General features: G+C 44.8%; 1 protein-coding gene across 3 annotated transcripts in view; it reads left to right on the plus strand.

Moving 5' to 3' along the window:
• The window catches only part of RNF130 (ring finger protein 130), a 142382-nt gene that overhangs the window by 44072 nt on the left and 83269 nt on the right, over positions 1 to 15041 (plus strand). For all 3 annotated transcript variants that reach the window (XM_081091928.1, XM_081091929.1, XM_081091930.1), the window contains exon 3: positions 8173 to 8423. In XM_081091928.1, the coding sequence (XP_080948054.1) occupies positions 8173 to 8423 (251 nt within the window). The remainder of the gene's footprint in view (positions 1 to 8172; positions 8424 to 15041) is intronic.

The following is a 15041-nucleotide window of genomic DNA, read 5'->3' on the forward strand; positions in this document are numbered from 1 at the left end:
AATTTTTTTTGTGGGCTTAAAAATTACCAAATAAAAGGGAATTGTGTGTGAAAGTAGCCAAACTCAAGCAGTGGAAGCATAGATTCACATTAAAGAATAATAATGGAGAATATTTAGAAAAAAAACGGTGAAAGCAGGGATCACAACTAGGGTTTTACTTAATTGTCATCTCTGGTAAATTAATCTTGGCTGCCGAGCATATTGAAATACACGGGATTCTGAGGCCACATCCATGATTTATTAGCAGTATTTTGCCAAGGACTTGGGATGTGAGAGTGGTGATGGATGTTCCAGATATTTGTCCTCTCTCCTTGGTGTAACCATTATAGTCTAACTAGAGGCCCGGTGCACGAAATTTCGTGCAGTGGCAAGGGGGAGGGTGTTTTCTCAGCCTGGCCTGTGCCCTCTCGCAGTCCAGGACCCTCGGGGGATGTCCGACTGCTGGCTTAGGCCCACTCCCGAGATGTCCTAAGCCAGCATTCAGACATCCCTCTCACAGTCCAGGACACCTTGCTCCTTACTGCTCACCTGCAGCGGAGGTGGGAGAAGCTTCCACCATCACTGCTGTGCTAGCCAGCTGTGAGCCCGGCTGAGGGGCACTCCCCCTGTGGGAGCGCACTGACCACCAGGGGGCAGCTCTGGCGTTGAGCATCTGCCCCCTGGTGGTCAGTACGTGTCATAGCGACCGGTTGTTCTGCCGTTCAGTCAATTTGCATACTAGGGTTTTATTATATAGGACTAAAGCTTCGTGCACTCAGGGTGGGGGAGGGGGTCCCTCAGCCCGGCCTGCACCCTCTGCAGTCTGGGAGCCCTCAGGGGATGTCCAACTGCCACAGAGGTGGGAGAGACTCCCGCCACGACTGCTGCATTCGCCAGCTGTGAACTCTGGCTTCTGGCTGAGCAGTGCTCCCCCTGTCATTCTGCCATTCGGTTAATTTGCATGTTAGCATTTTATTATATAGGATTAGTTTTAACTCTTATCACTCACTACTTGATCTAACCCTAGTTTTATCTTAAAGCTTACATGTTTCTCTTGCATTAATATCCCCCCAGGAGCTAGGCCAAGTCTTTTGCAAAATTTTATTTATTTATCTTATTTTTTTATCACCATTTTTCTCCTCTATATCCTTTTCCACCTCCACCACCCCCACAATCACCACACTGTTGTCCATGTCCATGAGTTCTCTTTTTTTTCTTTTTTGCTCAATACCTAACCCCTCCCCCCAACACACACCCCAACCACCATAACTGTATGCCTGCTCTCTATCTGTGAGTTTCTCTCACTTTTGCTTGGTACAGTTTGTTCATTAAATTCCACATATGAGTGAAATCATATGGTACTTGACTTTCTCTGGCTGGCTTATTTCACTTTGCATAATGTTTGTTCTCCAAGTCCCATTTATGCTGTTGCAAAGGGTAAAATGTTCTTCCTTTGACGGCAGAGTAGGATTTCATTGTGTACTAGGTGTACCAGTTAATAATGCACATTTTTTCCAATAGATGGAGTTACACATATGTTGATATATATGCGATTTGATATGTATGCTATTTTTGTTGTATTGACAGCAAGCTTCAAAACTTCATATGTCAAATTTGCTAAAAGTGTTAACATCATAGATATTTTTACACTTAAAGATGTCGAATTTCGTGCCAAAGAAAGAGCATTTGTGGGAAGTTTTAATTCATTACGTTACTTTAAAGAAAAAGTTATCGTATACTTTAGGAAGCTTTTGGTGAACATGCTCCATCTCAGGATACTTGTGAACGCTGGTTTAAATGCTTTCAAAGTAATGATTTCGATGTGAAAGACAAGGAACGTCCAGGTCAACCAAAAAGTTTGAAGACCAACAGTTACAAGCGTTATTGGATGAAGGTGCATGTCAAACTCAAAAACAACTTGCAGAAAGATTAAACGCTGCTCAGCAAACAATTTCTGATCATTTACAAGCACTGGGAAAAATTGTAAAGGAAGGAAAATGGGTGCCACATCAACTGAAGGAAAGACAAATGGAAAACTGAAAAGTCATCAGTAAAATGTTGCTTCAACAGCACGAAAGAAAGGCTTTTTTGCATCGAATTGTGACTGGCGATGAAAAGTGGATTTATTTTGAGAATCCCAATTGCACAAAATCATGGGTTGATCCAGGTCAACCATCAACATCTACTGCAAGGCCAAATCGCTTCGGAAAGAAGGCAATGCTCTGCGTTTGGTGGGATCAGGAAGGTGTAACGTATTATGAGCTTCTAAAACCAGGTGAAACCATGAATACTGATTGCTACTGGCAACAAATAATCAATTTGATTGTGAAACGACCAGAATTTGCCAGAAGACACGGCAAAGTAATTTTGCTTCATGATGACGCACCATCACACACTTCAAAACCAGTTAAAGACACAGTAAAAGATCTTGCCTGGGAAGTATTAACCCACCTGCCGTATTCACCAGACCTTGCTCCTTCAGATGACCACTTGTTCTGATCGATGGCACACGCACTTTCTGAGCAGCACTTCAAAACATACAAAGAAGTGGAAAATTGGGTCTCTGAATGGTTTGCCTCAAAACAAGAAAAGTTCTATTGGGACGGTATCCACAAATTACCTGAAAGATGGGGGAAATGTGTAGCTAGTGATGGACATTACTTTGAATAAAGCACTTTTGATGTTTCTCTTGAAATTACTGTGTTTTCTTTGATTACAAAATCCGTCATTAATAACCGGTACACCTAGTAAATATACCACAGCTTTTTTTATCTACTCATCTAATAATGAATACTTGGGCTGCTTCCAAATCTTGGCTATTGTAAATAACACTGCAGTGAACATAATGTGCATATATTCTTTCAGATTAGTGTTTCGGGTTTCCTTGGATAAATTCCCGAAGTGGAATCATTGGATCATAAGGAAGTTCCATTTTTAATTCCTTGAGGTAACTTCCTACTGCTTTCCACGGTGACTACACCAGTCTGCATTCCCACCAACAGTGCCCTAGGGTTCCCTTTTCTCCACATCCTCGCCAGCACTTGCTCTTTGTAGACTTATTGATGATAGCCATTCTGACCTGTGTGAGGTAATACGTCATTGTGGTTTTAATTTGCATTTCTCTAACGATTAGTGATGTTGAGCATATTTTCAAATGTCTATTGGCCATTTGTATGTCCTCTTTGGAGAAGTATCTATTCAGCTCCTTTGCCCATTTTTTAATTGGACTCTCTTTTTCTGGTGTTGAATTTTATAAGTTCTTTACAAATTTTGGGTATTAACCCCCTATCAAATGTATCGTTGGTGAATATGCTCTCCCATTCAATGGATTGTCTTTTCATTTTGATGATGATTTCCATTGCTGTACAAAAACTCTTTAGTTTGATGTAGTCCCATTTGTTTATTTTTTCTTTTGTTTCCCTTGACTGAGGAGCTGTATCAGAAAAAGTATTGCTCTGAGAAATGTTCAATTTTGCTGCCTATGTTTTCTTCTAGGATTTTTATGGTTTTGAGTCCAATTTGTGTGTGTATGGTGTAAGAAGGTGGTCTGGTTTCATTTTTTTGCACGTTATCTGTCCTATTTTCCCAACATCATTTATTGAATAGACTGTCTCTAATCCACAGTATGCTTTGACTCCTTTGTCAAATGTAAATTTACTATAAAGGCATAAGTTTATTTCGGGGCTCTCTATTCTGTTCCATTGATCTGTATGTCTGTTTTTTTATGCCAGTACCATGCTGTTTTGATTACTGTGGCCTTGTAATATAGTTTGATATCAGGTAGCATGATTCCTCCAACTGTGTTCTTCTTTCTCAAGATTGCTGTGGCTCTTTGGGGTCTTTTGTGGTTCCATATAAATTTTTGAAACATTTGTTCTTGTTTTGTGAAATATGCCATTGGTGTCTTCATAGGCATTGCGTTGAATCTGTAGATGGCTTTGGGCCTTATGGCCATTTTAATGATGCTCATTCTTCCCGTCCATGAACATGGTGTGTGCTTCCATTTATTTGTATCTTCCTCGTTGTCTTTCTTCAGTGTCTTACAGTTTTCCAAGTGCAGGTCTTCTGCATCCTTGGTAAATTTATTCCTAGGGATTTTATTCTTCTTGAAGCAGTTGTGAGTGAGATTGGGGTTTTTGTTTGTCTTTCCCTTTCTGATAGTTCATTATTGGTGTATAAAAATGCAACTGATTTCTGGGTATTTATTTTGCATCCTACTGTGTCTTTGCAAATCTTCAAAATCAGGTGTCTGAGACATCCTTAAATCAAGGTCTTGAGGCCAGATTGGCTTTGGGAGTGAGGAATGAGGAGAAGGTCCATGATGTGGGGGGATACTTTTCTTCTAGAAGGGATCCGGTATTATCAGATTTTCAAGGGATTTACAACCTAAAATGATTAACCTAGCGCCTTCACTAGTATTCTGATGATCTATAATTATTTTCATTTCGCTTCACCTGCAGGGTTTTCCTCCTCTGTACTCGCATTATGAGACTACCTGAGTCTGGCTTCTCTCTCTAGTTGCTTTAAGAGTCTCCTTTGCCCTTTGAGGGTTGAGTTTTTATGTAATCAAGAGCAAACACTCCTGCCTATATCTCCTTTACTGCTCGCACGAGCACTTCACTTCCGACACTTCTGGTCACCAAATGTGTATGGGGTTTTCTCTATACCAGCAACCTCAGCAACACCAGCTGGGTGTCCCATAATTCAATTGAATTCTGACACTACCTGAAGTTAGCTTCAGCTCCGACAGGTTAGGGGCTCAGTCCCACAAGGTCCCGCCCCTCACATACACACACCTTCAGAAACCTTCACAAGCCCTAGATTGTCACCTATACTTCTGACCAACTGGCTATAAATCGAGGTTTCCACAACCCCTTTCTAGGGGAAATACTTACATGCACTGGTTTATTACAAAGGATATAATAAAGCAGGGGTGGGGAATGTGTGGCCCCTGGGCCGTGTAAGGCCCTCCTTGGGCCTGGCCATGCCAAGGCGTTGGGGTGAGTTAATTAAATGTTTGACCAAATACCGCAGGCTAATTTTTAAGTTGACAATTTTGTATGGCCTGCGAATGATGTTATAAATATCCAAATGGCCCTTGGCAGGAAAAAAGGTTCCCCACCCCTGTCAGGGATACAGATAAATAACCAGATGAGCACTTACAGAAGACAAGGAATGGGGAAGGGCTCTGACACCCCACCTCCCAACTCCTGCACGTGTTCACCAGCCCGAAGCTCTCCAAGCCAAGGTTTGTGTGGCGTCTTGGTCACCTAGCCCTGATGGGTCATTCAGTCAGCCTCCAGGCCCTCTCCCCTCCCCCGAGGAAGGTCCAAGCGTCTCACCCTGGCTTGGTTTTACTGGTGACCAGTCCCCATCCTCGAGCTATCCAGGAGCCATCAGGAGAGGACTCATTAGAACAAAAGACTCTCCTATCACCCAGAAAATTCCGAGGGATTAAGTTCTGTGTCAGGAACCAGTGTCAAAGGCCAAGACAAAGGAGGTTCCTAATGCTTATCACTTAGGAAATTTCAAGGGTTTTAGGCGCCCTGTGCCAGGAACCAGGGGTAGAGATAAATATATGTATTTTTTATTTCACAGTAGGTAATTTTCCGCTCTCTTTGAAAGGTGAATGTTAAGGAGCCTTGCTTATAGTATGTGCTCAATAAACATTGCTGAAGGGACGGCTGAAATAATTACACACTTCTTCTCCCACACAGCCTTCCCGTTGAAATGAGGTGGTGCTCACGTAGTGTTCTCTGAGTGGATGAGGTGACTGGACGGCTTCCCCTGCTGGCTACCTGTGCAGCCTTCCCTGCTCCTTTTCCAGCTTGAGTCTTCACGGGGGAGCCTCAGGCCTGATTTCCAAAACCCTGCTTGTACCTGGTGTGATTATAAAGCAGTGAGACTGATTGTCGTGGGTCGTGTGTGGGATCCGTCTCAGTTACTTTATAGCCATACCTCGTATCTTACACCACAGACCATTGCCTGTTGAACAACATTTTAAAAGCACAAACCTAAGGTTTCTAAATTGAAGTTTAAATGGTTTAGCATAATATTATGATTTGCTCTAACTTACTGATCAGAGCTTTTATTTCAGAAAGATAATTAAGATGTTAACTTTGTTGCTTGCTTTAAATTTGCAGTTTTCATTTTTTGGGGGGGTTTTTAATCAGTATTCTGATGAATTGCTGTTCTGATAAAGTGGATGGCACAATTTTGAATAAGATAGTACAAAGGTATATGTTCCATTGGATTAAATTTTTCATAAAACTACTTTTAATTAGCTACTTTGAGTTTATTTTCAGTTGCATGTGATCTTTGACTGCACATGATACAAGGATAGTCCTTTTAGTTAAATATCATAAATTAAACATATAAAGTAAATGTTCAGTAGTAGTATTCATTGAAGAAGCCTTTGAAAGGGCAAGTTATGGGGGGTATTTTGTCTTGGTGGTCTACATTTATATGTGCAGACCTTATTCAAATTTGTGTAAGTGGTTATAACTTTCTCTTCCCCCAAATAAAATGTTTATTCTCCTTCCTCTACTGGCCAGAGTCTTTGGAGCTCTTTGAGAAAAGCAAATTGTAAAAGCTGCATGTTGGCCAGACAGCTTCAGTTTATGACAGGACAATTAATCACAGCTAGATTTTTGGTAAAAAAGCTTCCCTTTTTCCGGACTGTAATTTCGTGCTATGCATAGGAGAGTCACCTGCCTTTACTGAACTACAGTAAATTATCTAAGTGAAAGAACTAGATGACTAGAAGTGCAACTTCAAAACATCTTTATAATTAAACTAGAGGCCCAGTGCATGAATTTGTGCACCAGAGGGGTCCCTCGGCCTGGCCTGTGGGATCAGGCCGAAACCGGCTCTCTGACATCCCCCGAGGGTTCCCGGATTGTGAGAGGGCACAGACCAGGCCGAGGGACCCCACCAGTGCATGATCGGGGTGGGGGAGGGACCACAGGAGAGCTCCAGGGCGTGTCCGGCCCATCTCGCTCAGTCCCAATCAGCCAGACCCCGGCAGCAAGCTAACCTACCGGTTGGAGCATCTGCCCCCTGGTGGTCAGTGCACGTCATAGTGAGCGGTTGAGCCACCTTAGCATATCATTGGCATATTACGCTTTGATTGGTTGAACGGACAACTGGATACTTAGCATATTAGGCTTTTATTATGTGGGACTCGATGGTCTGTGACTGTGGCAGAACCTCTGACAGCTGTGAGGAGCTGGAAGCAGCTTGATGCCCAACTCGTCCAGAGTGCTGGAGGTGGATTATCTCAGGAAGTTTGATTTCCCGCGGGCTCTGGGGGGAGCTGGAACGCCGCCTTCCTCCAGTCGACCTGGACTTAGGACCAAAGTTAGTTTCAGTGTTCTTTTTTTAAAAATGTATTTTTATTGGTTTTAGAGAGGAAGGAAGAGGGAGAAAGATATAGAAACATCCATGATGAGAGAGAATCATCGATTGGCTGTCTCCTGCACACCCCCTACCAGGGACTGAGCCTGAAACCCAGGCATCGCACTGAGACCTCCTGGTTCATAGGTCGAACCAGCCACTGGGCCATGCCAGCCAGGCTCAGCTGTTCTTAATAAAAGATACCACCATTTGGCATTTTGCTGCTGTTAATTCAGTTACCAGATTTGTGTCCTAACGTTCAGTGCTATTATGCAGCTGCCCTGCCTGTTTTCTTTCTATTTCTTGTACTAGTTCTACACAACAGGTGTCACAGAAATGTTTCTAAGAATGATTAGTGTGAAAAGTACCAATTTTTGTACTATAAATAACGGCATTTTTTTTTCCTTTTCTGAAGGAGTTGGACTTCCTAAAGAGCATTTTAATATGGAAAACATTTAACAAAGAAAACCTGCCATGATTTTATTACGTATTCTGTGTTGTCTGTTTTCACATTTGACTGATATACTTTCTTTAAATATAGTTGTAATACAAGTTAATATGGCTCTTAACCCTGCAATTGTTTATGCTTTAATATAAGTCTTAAGTGCTACAAAACAAATTCCTGTTCTCGCGTGGTGCCAGCATACATATACCCAACTGTGACTTCATTTCATTTAAAAAGTTGAATCTGAAAACTCTTGCTTTTAGCAGAAATTGTAGTATAGTTTTTCTAAGCATTTTTATGTATTTGATGTTCCTGTGATTTTTAAATGTATATGTATTTATTTTACATTACAGGCACTGGCGATATTATTGCTGTCATGATTACAGAACTGAGGGGTAAGGATATTTTGAGTTACCTGGAGAAAAACATCTCTGTACAAATGACAATAGCTGTTGGAACGCGGATGCCGCCAAAGAACTTCAGCCGAGGCTCTCTGGTCTTCGTGTCAATATCCTTCATCGTGTTGATGATTATTTCTTCAGCATGGCTCATATTCTACTTCATCCAGAAGATCAGATACACAAATGCTCGCGACAGGAACCAGGTGAGCCGCCAGTACGCTAGTGATTGATGCTTACCAGCCATGGAGTTCGTAGATACCTGTTGTGATCGTACATACTACAAATATATTTTCACTTTTTTAAAAAGTTGTAACCTTCAGTCATTTCAATGTTGAAAACATATCCACACGAGTACTTTAAGGATATTTTAAATGCCTGCCTGGGGAAATTACTAAATTATAGCGATCACTTGGAGTATTTGAGGTAGATGGTTAGCTTAATATTATAATGTGGTCTAGCTGATTCTAGTAACATGAAGAAATACAGAAAGTTGCGTATTTAAACTGGTAGCACTGGTTGTCAGTGGGAGGGGAAGGACGATACACATTTCTTTCCATGAGAATTTTGAACTGTGTATTATCTATTCAGAAAAAGAAACTGTTAAAAATCAGTTATCTATCCTGTCTAAGCGTAGCCATGGGGTGCTGGTGACAGGGGAAGGACTGGTAGAAGAGCTGTATGACGTAGCCATCCTAGATAGCCCATTGACCAGCGCAGCCTGGGCGCTTGGTGGACTTCGAACGGGTGAGCAAAGACACGGGAATGACAGGGTGCCTGCCACTTGTAGTGGAGCCCCTACAAACAGAAGTCAGTACGTTTGTTACTTGGTTGTCTGATGTGCTACAAGCAAAATATCCTCCCTGAGAGCTGAGTTCGTGGTGTTAAGTCCCTGTCACCGTCTTAGGCTTTTCTCATAGGAAACTAAGAAGTGAATTGCTTGGAGGGTGGTTTGAAGCCAATTTTTATATAACGCCATCCTCTCCTTAAACAGTCCATACACATCCTTGGGTGGGAAGGAGGGGTGACATTTTCATCCTTCCTCATTCTCATGAAAGGAGCACAGACTTTGGTCTGGAACAGATGTGAGGACCTGAGTTAGATCCTGACCTTACCACCAATTTGCCATAGTTCCTCCTGACAGTTTATTAGCTTCTCAACTTGTTTTTTCACCTGAAAATCAGTATAAAACATCTGAAAACTACTTTATTGAATGTTTGTCTACCAGGCTCTGTGTAGTATCTTGTACCCCTTTAAAATTTTTTTATTATAATTTTTCTTTATAATTTCAGACTTACATAAAAATTGCAAGAATAGTCTAAAGTATTCCCTTGCCCAGATTCTTCAGCTGTTAACATTTTACCATATTTCCTTTTCTATGTGTATATTCATTTTTTAACCATTTGAGAGTAAGTTTGGGATATGGTGCCCCAAACTTAAATATTTCATTAAGTATTTTCTAATATAGTACTGTTAATCTGATCTATAGATTTTTTCTTGAGTTTTGTAAAATTGTCTTAATGATGTCTTTTGTAGCAAAGAAAACCCTGGATTATTCTATCAGATTATATGTTGCATGTACTAGTCATGTCTCTTTCTGTGTCATGAGATTGACACTTACGAAGAGTTACTAGAGGCCCGGTGCACAAATTCGTGCACAGGTGGGGTCCCTTGGCCTGGCCGGCGATCAGGGCCAATTGGGGCCGTCTCACCCAGTTCCTGTCGGGGCCAATGGGGGCAGGCTGTCTGGGGAGGGACCATGGGAGGTTGGTCAGCAGGCCCCGACTGGGGCGTGTCCAGCCCTCTTGCTCAGTCCTGATTGGCTGGACCTCAGAAGCAAGCTGACCTACCGGTCGGAGCATCTACCACCTGGTGGTCAGTGCATGTCATAGCGACTGGTTAAGCAGTCAGCATATTACACTTTTATTATATAGGATAGGCCAGTTTTTGAGTTTGTCTGATGCCTGCTACTCCTTCATGATTAAATCCAGGTTACATGCATTTTTGTCAGCAATACCAGTCTTTTACATCTGCTGAAGTTTTGTTTTGTTTTGTTTTGTTTTAATTCAGGGAGGAAGAGAGAGAAAGAGAAACATCGACTGGTTGCCTCCTATACATGCCCCAACCAGGGATCAAACCCACGAGCCCTGCCCTAACCTGTTTTGCTCAGTGGATAGAGCGTCGGCCTGTGGACTGAAGGGTCCCAGGTTCGATTCCGGTCAAGGGCATGTACGTTGGTTGCGGGCACATCCCCAGTTGGGGGGGTGCAGGAGGCAGCTAATCAATGTTTCTCTCTCATCCATGTTTCTAACTCTCTATCCCTCTCCCTTCCTCTCTGTAAAAAATCAATAAAATATATTTTTTAAAAAAAACAAACCCACGACCCTTTGGTGCAACCAACTGAGCCACACCAGCCAGGACTAAATTTTTTATTTTAAGACTAGAGGCCCGATGTCTGAAACTCATTCATGGGTAGGTTTTCTAGGCCTGGCTGGCGATCAGGGCCAATCTGTGGGGTGACCAGTGAGGCATTCGGGAGCCTCCTGCTGACACCCGCCTTGGCGGGCCTGGCACAGCCCTCTTGCCAGCCCCTCCTCCCAATTGCCCTGCTGCCAATCGTCGCCTCCCTTTGCGGGGCAACCGGGGGGCAATTGGGGGGACCCCTACTGGCACCCATCTTGGCTGGCCTGGAGCCTGTTGGCTGGGGGCAGCTCCTGCTTTGAACGTCTGCCCCTGCTGGTCACTGCACATACTAGCGACCGGTCATTTCACTGTTTGGTTGACTTGCATATTAGGCTTTTATTATATAGGATAGTTGTAGATTCAGATGCATTTATAAGAAATGAGACAGATCTCATATACCCTTCACCCATTTTCCTCCAGTGGTAAAATCTTACGTAACTAGTAAAATACTCAACCAGAATATAGACATTGATACAATCCACTGATCTTATTCAGATTTCTCCAGTTTGACTTGTACTTGTGTATGTGTGTCTGTGTATTTATGTCTCCACAATATCGGGTGACCACTACCGCAGTCAAGGTACAGGAGAGTTTGTCCCCAGCACCCCTTGTGCCGTTCTTTTATAGCCACAGACACCTACCGCCCTCTTACCTCCTACCTAATCCCTGACTACCACTAATCTGTCCCACACACTAGTTTTTTCATTTCAAGGATGCTATACAAAGGGAATCACATAATACTTAACCCTAGAGTTTGGACTTCTTCACCTAACCTAATTAATTCCTTTGAGATCCTTCCAAGTTGTGTGTATCAAAAGTTTATTCCTTTTTACTGCTCAGTGGTATTCCATGGATTGGATCTACCAAGATTTGGTTAACCAACTTGTTTCCAGTTTGGGGGTATCCTATCTAATAAAAGAGAAACATGGTAATTAGCCATACCTCCGCTAGCCTTCCCATTGGCTAATCAGGGCGATATACAAATTAACTGCCAGCCAAGATGGCGGCTGGCAGCCAGGTAGCTTGAAGCGAACATGAGGCTTGCTTGCTTCAGTGATAAAGGACTCCAACGTTCCCCGCCTACAGCTGCCGGCCTCTGAGCTTGCAGTTTGAAACATTGTTACAAATATAGAAGCTAAACAAAACCCCAGGAACCTGCTTTCAGCCAGCCAGGATCTCAGAGCTGGAGTTGAAACAGTGTTTCGATTATAGAACCCAAACAAACCAGGTACCTGCTTTCAGCAGCCGAGGCCTCAGAGCTGGAGCCAGGCCTCAGAGCTGGAGCCAAGCCTCAGAGCTAAAGCTGGCCCAGAATAAAAAAAAAAGAAAAAAAGAAAAAAAGGAGAGACTGGGCGCTTCAGTCACCCGCCAGCCTGAAAACAGCCCTCAGCCCCTCACCCAGACTGGCCAGGCACCCCAGTGGGGACCCCCACCCTGAAGGGGGTGTGACCAGCTGCAAACAGCCATAATCCCCTCATCCAGGCTGGCCAGGCACCCCAGTGGGGACCCCCACCCTGAAGGGGATGTGACCAGCTGCAAACAGCCATCATCCCCTAATCCAGGCTGGCCAGGCACCCCAGTGGGGACCCCCACCCTGATCCAGGACACCCTTCAGGGAAAACCAGCCGGCCACCACCCGTGCAGCAGGCCTCTATCCTATATAGTCAAAGGGTAATATGCCTCCCAGCACCAGGATCAGCGGAGCTGAGAGGCCTCCCGGCACTGGGATCAGCGTGACAGGAGGCAGCGCCCAAACCCCCAGATCGCCCTGCGGCTCTGTGTGTGACAGGGGGCGGGGCCACAACCTCCCTATCCGCCCTGCTCTGTTGGTGACAGGGGAAGGCACCCCAAACCCCTGATCAGCCCTGCTCTGTGCCTGATAGGGGGGAGCTCCCCAACCCCCTGATCGCCCTGCGGCTCTGTGTGTGACAGGCTGCGGCGCCCCAACCCCCTGATCGGCCCTGCTCTGTGTGTGACAGGGTGCAGCGCCCCAACCCCCACCACGGGCCCTGCTCTGTGTGTGATGAGGTAGAGCCATAACCTCCCCATCGGCCCTGCCCTGAGTGTGACAGTGGCGATGCCCCAACCCCCTGATTGGCCCTGCTCTGTGGGTGATGGAGGGCAGCACCCTAACTCCCCTCCCCCCATGGGCCCTGCTCTGTGTGTGACGGGGTAGAGCCATAACCTCTCCTTCGGCCCTGCCCTGAGTGTGGCAGGGTGCGACGTCCCAACCCCCTTATCCTCCCTGCTCTGTGTGTGACAGGGCAGTGCCCCAATTCCCCTATCGGCCCTACTCTGTGAGAGACAGGGGGGAGCTCCTCAACCCCCTGATCGGCCCTGCTCTGTGCGTGACGGGGGGTGGCGCTGCAACCTCCCCATTGACCCTACCTTGAGTATGACAGTGGGCGGTGCCCCAACCCTCCAATCGGCCCTACCCTGAGCGTGACTGAGGGTGGCATTGCAACCTCCCTATCCGCCCTGCTCTGTGCATGACAGGGGGCGGCGCCCCAACTCCCCAATCAGCCCTGCTCTGAGCCCGACCAGGGGCTGCACCTAGGGATTGGGCCTGCCCTCTGCCACCCGGAATCAGGCCTAGGCCAGCAGGTCGTTATCTCCCGAGGGGTCCCAGACTGCGAGAGGGCACAGGCCGGGCTGAGGGACCCCCCCTCCCCCACCAAGTGCACAAATTTTTGTGCACCGGGCCTCTAGTCCAATATAATAAAAGCCCAGCAACTGTTTTGGTCTAAAAACCAGAACAACCAACAGCCAGACCACCAGCCTGTAGCTATGACAAGCACTGAGCCAGACCTTGCTGTGAACGCCCTGACAGCCCCAAATTCCATTCACCCAAACCCCTGACCCTGACAGGAGGGAGGAGGGAGCCAGATACCTGAACCCCTGACCCTGACAGCAGGGAGGCGGGAGCCCCATTCCTCCCAGAATCAGATGTTGGTCAGGTAGCTGTTGGCGCCCTGACAGCTCCAAATCCCATTCACCTGCACCTCAGACCCTGACAGCTGGGAGTAAGGAGCCGGATACCCGCACCCTGGACCCTGACAGCAGGGAGGAGGGAGCCCCATTCCTCACGGAATCGGCCGTTGGTCAGCTTGCTGTCCGAGCCCTGACAGCCCCAATCTCGTTCACGCACACCTCGAACACTGACAGCAGGGAGGAGGGAGCCCCATTCCTCACGGAATCGGCCTTGGTCAGCAGATCAGAGGATTCTGCTTATAGTGAACTAGTGGCCTGGTGCACGAAATTCGTGCACATTGAAAGGGAATTAATTAGAGGATGTGAGCGTGAGGCAGTCCGCATTTCTGAAATTCAATGACATGAATTTTAGCTATTACTTTGCCAAATAAATGGAATTTACAGATATCAGTTAAAAGAGCATTCAGCTTAATATTAAAAACTCTGGCTACCAAGTCAGGTCTGTTTTCAACTTTTTGCCAGCGTTGTAAATTGTTTGCAGTATCTTCCCATTTAGGGTTGCATGTCATGGTTTTGAATAAATCGGGCTTGCCATACTTTGTTAAAATTGCCATAGCATCCTGATATCACTGCTGCATATTTCTGGGACTACCCTCAAAAGATGATGGAAGTATTATCATTTTTACCAATCGGCACATTGTCATTTTCAGATCTAGATTTGAGATAATCCATCAAACCACTGTATTTTTCAACTCTCAACTTAGATTGGTTTGCTTTGATGAAATTTATCCGATTGGCCTCCATTTTTTAATATGAATCCATGATAAACTGTTGAGTTACTTTTCCTGCATTTAAAATAGGATTGAATGTGTCCCGCGCAGAGAGAAATCCATAATACTGCATTTGTGTGACTCGTGTCCTTACATTTTGTCTAGTATTATTGTCGATTACACTGTTGTCTCTGAGTCTTAATGCAATATCTGTTCCCCAACCTTTTTCACCATGTGGAAAAAGAATAGAATATGTCATTGCATCTAATGTAGGAAACAGGATACTGATTTGTTTAATTTTAGTGGCATTTGGATTATTGGAATCTGGTTTACAATGACTGAGCAAGTCCCTTTCAAAAGGAGGTTCTCCATCTTCGTTTCTGAATATGACAGCAACCTTGGTTACACAGGAAAAATTATATCTACCTGGGTCACTGTTACAATCATATTTAATTGCCATTGTTACCTCTGTGGGAGCAATACCTTTTGCTGCTGCTTCAGATTGGGCTTCCTTTTCTACCTCATGTAGCATCTTGTACAATTTTGTTAATTCATTTATGTCATGCATGAGATTGTTGATGTTGATCATGAGTCTTTCTGAGCAGCCCTGGTTTTTTGGCATTGCTAATCTTTTACTTGTAGCTTCAGCTGTATCCAGAA

This window comes from Myotis nattereri, assembly GCF_964212035.1.
Source record: "Myotis nattereri genome assembly, chromosome: 5".
Classification (NCBI taxonomy): Eukaryota; Metazoa; Chordata; class Mammalia; order Chiroptera; family Vespertilionidae; genus Myotis; species Myotis nattereri.